Genomic DNA, 7,001 nt, shown 5'->3' on the forward strand with positions numbered 1-7,001 from the left:
GACAAACAAAATTTCATAGCTAAACAATCAAAATTCCATACTAATCTCATTTAACTACGAATTAGAACGATTATAAGAAAATCCAATTAGCTATTGACTAACAATAAATTTCATAGTTAATTGCATGTTTTACTAGTAATACAAGTATTGGACAGATGAAAAGAGATCACTTAACGTTTTTGGTTCTGCTAGAATTTGAATGTGAAACATCATGATTCTCAACTAGTTTATTGACCAATACGTCACGTCCTTGAATACTTGAAAATTGAGAGTAGTATTTATATTATAGACCAAAACTACCTTTTATTACTTATAAAATTGGTCTTGTAATTAATATGTCGCTTTGGCCGAGTGGTTAAGGCGTGTGCCTGCTAAGTACATGGGGTTTCCCCGCGAGAGTTCGAATCTCTCAGGCGACGATTCTTTCTTTTGGTAAAAACGCGGTGACTCGGTCCGGTTTTTTCAGCTTCTAGGCAATTGTTTATCTATTGACACGTGTTATCTATAATAATTCTATTTATGCTTTCTTTTCTTCATTTATTCGGTCAATTCATTTTTATTTGTTCATATTTGACTTGACACGCATACTTAATGAGAGGATTAAATTGTTATAACACCTTTTGGATGTAAAAGTTATTTATTTGAGAGGGATGGCCCAGTGATTTGGGCTTGAGACTTCCATGTTGGAGGACTTAAGTTCGAAACTCTTTGCCCTTGAAAGCAAGGGGTTTTGTCTTCTGGGTCGAGCTCGTTGCACATGGCATGCCTAGTGTGAGTTACCTCTCCTATGTGGTTTGCGAGCTATTGCATAGGAGCGGGGGGTTTTACCCTATGCGCACCCAAAGGGTAGCGGCCACAGGTTTCCCTTGTCATAAAAAAGTATTGAGAAAACTTCTAAACTCGTCGCGAATTATTACAGCTCTAAGTTCTCGCCAAGTTTAGGGGTGTCTCAACACTTCTCTTGTCTTTTTTTAGTGCCCGTTTGGCCATAGATTTCCCAAGTAAAACTTGGGGAAAAAATTGGCAAATATTGTTTGTCCATACACTTTCTCATTATTTGGCAATTTTTTTTGGCAAATAACCCAAATTCCCAAATACTAGTTTTTTCTAGTATTTGGGCCAAATCTCATTATTTGGAAAGTTATAAAAATTCAAATTTAACACCAAACTTTTATCTTTTACAAAAAACACTTTATTTATTAACACCAACCAACTCAATCAAATCTCCATCTGCTAACTAACTAAATTAATAATTTTTTCTATGATAAAGAGCATACATGTACAAGAGCTTTTATACCCATGCATCTTTTTTAACGATGCGACTATTTACTGTAATGATGCTTTTTGATTTGTTGCAGAAGTCATGAATCTTGTTACGCGACATTTCTATTTTGCTATGTAATACAAATTTATGGTTAGTTTGATAGTTTTAAAAACTTATGGACATAAGTCATATTTCTTAAAAAATTGAAATATATTTCCCAAATACTATGGCCAAACACATGGTGAAATTTCACCCAAATCTTCACCCAAATAATATTTGCCAAATATATTTGGAAATCTATGGCCAAACGCTAGCTTAAAGAATCACATGCTCCTACAAGAGTTTGAGACCACTTGTTATGTCATGTAGCAGATCGGGAGATTGTCAAAATTTAATTTATCAAATTAAAAAAATATATCTAAAATTATCAATAGTTCAAAAACAAATTAATAATTTACATTTAATTCAAATATATTTTCAATACTTCCCGTTTATTTTTTGGTATAATAGAAAAGGTCACAAAAATGGAGACCAAGTTAATCGTTACTATTTGGCCCCTAATAAATGACCCAATAAATTTATGAAGTGACGTTTAACAGAACAATTCTTAAGTCTTAACTAGGCTTCCTAATTGTCAAACTTGCCCTTAATACATTTTCAAGTGGCACTTTTTGACTCCAATTTTTTTTTCTTGTTTTCATAGTCAATAATACATTTATATCGATAATTGGCATTTTCATCATGTTCAACCTATTATTTTAATTGTAATAATGAGATCATGTCCACTCATTAAAAATCATTAAAGTTTTGACTGTTATATTTGGGTACTAAAAAAATGTGAATCATAGTAATTATATTGTTCTTTTCGTCTCAATGTAATGTTTATTTTTAGGTGAGTTTGAAAATATAAGTAAAAGAATATTCATAAAAGTTAAAAGTCATTTCTAAAGCTATTAAGTTCACATTCAATGATATCTCTCAAAATGGAGTATTAATTGGACCACTTAAATTGACTTTGATTAAGTCAAAGTGATCTCTGCTGTGGATTATTAGAGTATAATCTAATTTAACTATTTTGATGAGGAAGATTAAGATCTACTAGTTCATATTTTATAAGTGCATTGACTACTTTAAGAATTCATTAAAGCCTTCGGAAAAAACTAATCAGTAGGGTAATTCGGTGCACAAAATATCCTATTTTTGTGTAGGGTTCACCGAAGCGCCGCACCTCAAGGGGTGTGATCAATGCCGGAGTCAAAATTTCGCTTAAGGAGTGTTAAAATATAAAGGAGTAAAATTTTGTAGAAGCCAAGGAATGTCAATATGTAATATATATACATAATTTTTTTTTTTTTATCTAGCTATAGTGTAATTTTTTGACGAAAGGCTATCGATCGACACCCTTCAAGTGTATGTGGCTCATCACTGATCAGTATCTAGCATTAGTGACTTCTTCCACGGTTCAAACTCATGATATACGTTACATAAAGACAATTTTACCCTTATAGCTTTGAAGTTAGGATTGTTTTGCTAGTAACAATTAGTAGTATGTGATAAGGACATAATTGTTATTAGTCAATTTTGATTATAGAAATTAAGCAAAGTCTTCCAAAATTTAGATGAAGTCTTATTGCAGTCAAGTTGAGTTGATTTTTTCCCTGCATGTGTCCTAAGCTTCGTTTCATAATTGAAGTGGAATCAAGTTGATATAAATGTATGTGTCAATTGATAGTGCAAGTTGTGGTAATTTAATTAGGTGATAACTAGGCAGTAGGCACCTACCTAGTTACTGCCAGGAATTTTCAGCAACTAATTTGATCATAAATCCATATGTGAACAATAGATATATTTTCAATAGAATTAGTTATTGCATGAGATGCCATGGTTTGGACACGTGAAAAGAGATGTGTTAATGTGCTAGTAAGAAGGTGTAATATATTAATTATAATAAGTATATTGGGAGAGGTAGGATCGAGATAGACCAAAAATGATAGGGAGGACGTAATTAAACAAGACGCGATATGACTTTAACTTGGCGAGAATATGACACTAAATAAAAAGATTTGGAAGTTGAGGTTTATGGTAGAAGGATATTTAGTAGCGATTGTACTTTATATGGGAGAGATAGGGAGCTATATAATAGTCATGTAGTCTCTTATTTTTCAATGTTTATTACTATCTATTATCTTGTTATTTTTCTGTCATATTATTCTTACAATCCCGCTTGATTTTTTTTATATATTTTGAGTCTAAAGTCTATCAAAAACAACTTCTCTTTATACCCACAAAGATAGATATAAGATCGATATACATTCTATCATTTTCGAACCATACTTGCATAATTACATTGATGTTGTTATTATTGTTATAGAAAATATTTACTCACAAATAATGCACTACACCAAAAATAATCTTTAGCGGTAATTGATTAGCGACAATAGCTTAATTGCCACTAAATATGCATTTTTAGCAGCAATTAACACTTTTTGTAAATGTCTCTAAAGCCTATAGCGACATTGAATCCAATGACATTTAACTAATGCCAGTAAATATTTTAACACTCTTTGTTAATGTGTATATTTATTGGCGCTAAAAGTTATTTTTTGTTGTAGCGATGTTAAACATTAAACCAAATAATTAGTTTTCAAAGTTACAAATTACTGTGACAATAAATACTACCACAAATTACTGTGACAACAAATACTACCCAATAATAGTCACTATTAGTAATAAAATAGGAATTAGCAACCAATAAATTTCATATCTAAACAATAAATCATCGTTAATTTTATTTAACAATAAATAAATAATGTATGTATAATTATATACAATCAATATATATTGCATATGAAAAAAATACAGCAATAAATTCGGCTATTGGTATTAAAAAATCCTAATTAATAAATTGCAGACATGTGCAATTTTCTTAAATAATAATTTTATGATTATTTTTTCACCTTTCTGTTCTTTATTTTTACAAATATGTTTTTTATTTCGTAAAAATCGTCAAGTGAGTCAGACGCCAGAGATTGTCAGCATCTTTAATTTGTTGGATTCCCTTGCTTTTCTTATAAGACATTTTTTAAATGTTCTCCTCTTTTTATTTTAATAAAAAGAAGAATAAATGAAGCTTCTTAAAACGTCAAAACATGTAACATGTAAATACGGAGACAAAAAAATGAGTCATTTTCTTTGAAGGGTAACCGACATGATTTTCGATATCTTTATTTATAGGATTACATAGAAAAAAATAAAATCGAAAGATGTCATGAACAAGACTATGAAAAAGTTTAATAAAATAATATGTCATATTAATTGAGAATAAAAAATAAACAAACAAATAAAATGTTCATTACATTTTCAATTTATTTGTGCTATATTTCTTTGTTTTTTCGTTTTAAACAAGTATGTCTTTTTCCTTTTTTTTAGCGACTCTTAAATTTTAGACTTTCATATGTTAAGAGGTCATTAATTCCAAATTCCAATAATTTGATGAGTTGGGGACCCACAACCGCATAAATATTGGTTGAAACAAAACAAAATTAACAAATTTAACCTTAGCTGTAAATCCCAACTCCACATGCTATACTACATTATTGTTTTAGAAACAGAAATCACGCATACTTCGAAAGTGTAATTTCCATTTCCTTTCTTTTGATTTTTCAATTATCGTATTGTCCGAATCGGTTTTTTTATATTTACACTAATTTCATGAAATATCTATTAACTATTATCAATAATAGCTATCGAATAATTCTGTCTATCAAAGGTAGAACAGCTAAAAAGAATTACTCTCTACTGAAATTTCAATACGAGACCTCACGAGTCAGGACTTTCAACCACTTCATTTAGCTCGGTGCTATTTCCTTTTTCTCTCTCTATTACTTTTCCCTATAAATTCCCTTTTTCCCCTTCTTTCTCTCACCCAACCAAATTCGTTTCTCTCTAGCATATGTCGAGATCCACACTTTGCATCGATAGCTTTTTCCATTCACTCTCATCTCCTGGTTTCTAGTGAAATATCCTCTAATTCCAATTGGTCATAATTTTTCCCTATAACTCAAAAAAAAACACAAGATCTTGATCCCCTTTACATATTTTTTTTCATTTTTCATCAATTTTTTGTTTTTGTTTGGAGTAGATCTTGATTAATATGGGTGTTAAAGGTTTTGTTGAAGGAGGCATTGCTTCTATTATTGCTGGATGTAGTACACATCCACTTGATCTCATCAAGGTACGTATGCAGCTTCAGGGCGAAGCATCTGCATCTACTCAGATGCAGACGCTTCGCCCTGCTCTTGCTTTTCATCCTCCCAATAATACAACTAATGCCCATGTCCCAGTTGCTCCTCGTGTGGGGCCCGTTGCCGTCGGTGTACGGATCGTCCAGCAAGAAGGCGTCGCCGCTCTTTTTTCCGGCATATCCGCCACCGTCCTCCGGCAGACCCTTTATTCGACGACCCGAATGGGATTATACGATATGTTGAAGAAAAAATGGACCGACCCGAATACGAAAAACATGCCTTTGGGGAAAAAAATTGTCGCCGGACTGATCGCCGGCGGAATTGGGGCCGCCGTCGGCAACCCTGCTGACGTGGCAATGGTACGGATGCAAGCCGACGGCCGACTACCCGCCGCGCAGCGGCGGAATTACAAGAGCGTGGTGGATGCAATAACCCAAATGAGCAAAAACGAGGGCGTTACTAGCCTGTGGCGCGGTTCATCCCTTACTGTGAACCGCGCCATGCTGGTGACGGCCTCGCAGCTTGCGTCTTACGATGAGTTTAAGGAAATGATTTTAGCAAAAGGTTTGATGAAAGATGGACTCGGGACCCACGTGACGGCGAGTTTTGCCGCGGGTTTTGTGGCAGCGGTGGTGACAAATCCGGTGGATGTAATTAAGACTCGGGTTATGAACATGAAGGTGGAGCCTGGAGCGGCTCCACCTTACAATGGGGCACTTGATTGTGCAATGAAGACAATTAAAGCTGAGGGGCCAATGGCCTTGTATAAGGGATTTATTCCTACAATTTCAAGGCAAGGACCATTTACTATTGTGCTCTTTGTTACATTGGAACAAGTCCGAAAATTACTTAAGGACTTTTAATTAATTAATTGATGATATGATGATGACGAAAAAGTTGATTTAGTTGTTGTTTAATTAATTAAACAGAAATATTAGTTAATTCCATGAAATTTGGAATGAGGTAGCACAATGTTAGATGTTGTGTTCTCATTTGTTAGTGTTTTATTAATGATATATATATATATATATATATATATATATACTACTTCAATATATTTTTGTTATCACATTTCCTTATTTACACGTCACTCAGATGAATAATTTTAATAATGTTGACAATTAATATAGAGTGAAGGAATAGATGCAAATTTAGTCAAAAGTATATTTTAATAAAACTTGTTAACTACTACTAGAGTTGATAAAAAACAGAAAATTGAAAGTTTCTCAAGGCAAAGTTAATACAACAACTTTTTGTATTGAATCTTAATAAAATAAAGAGAATAGAGTTTTGACTATGATTTTCTCAAGTTGATCAGTTTGGATCGAACTCTATAAACACACTTAATAATTGAGAGGGGGTTTTGAGGGGTCCCAAAAGGCAACATAATTACATGTTTATTGTAATGTTTTTGTCATGCATTTGCATTTGGTATTTGGATATTTGGTTGTTGTGCTTTGAATTATAAGGTGGAGCCCAAGAACCATTGATGG

At 32.7% G+C, this 7,001-nt stretch overlaps 1 protein-coding gene and 1 non-coding gene across 2 annotated transcripts; both read left to right on the forward strand.

Moving 5' to 3' along the window:
- The first annotated feature begins 337 nt into the window (after positions 1-337).
- TRNAS-GCU (transfer RNA serine (anticodon GCU)) lies at positions 338-419 on the forward strand. The gene has a single exon. It is a non-coding gene; the product is annotated as a tRNA-Ser (tRNA).
- Positions 420-5,206: 4,787 nt separating this feature from the next.
- On the forward strand, positions 5,207-6,578 carry LOC102599542 (mitochondrial uncoupling protein 5-like). Its single transcript, XM_006360329.2, has one exon. It carries the CDS (start codon positions 5,418-5,420, stop codon positions 6,369-6,371), a length of 954 nt encoding a protein of 317 aa, XP_006360391.1. The 5' UTR covers positions 5,207-5,417; the 3' UTR covers positions 6,372-6,578.
- Positions 6,579-7,001: the final 423 nt, after the last annotated feature.

This window comes from Solanum tuberosum, unplaced genomic scaffold (genome assembly GCF_000226075.1).
Source record: "Solanum tuberosum cultivar DM 1-3 516 R44 unplaced genomic scaffold, SolTub_3.0 scf00323, whole genome shotgun sequence".
NCBI classification, from domain to species: Eukaryota; Viridiplantae; Streptophyta; class Magnoliopsida; order Solanales; family Solanaceae; genus Solanum; species Solanum tuberosum.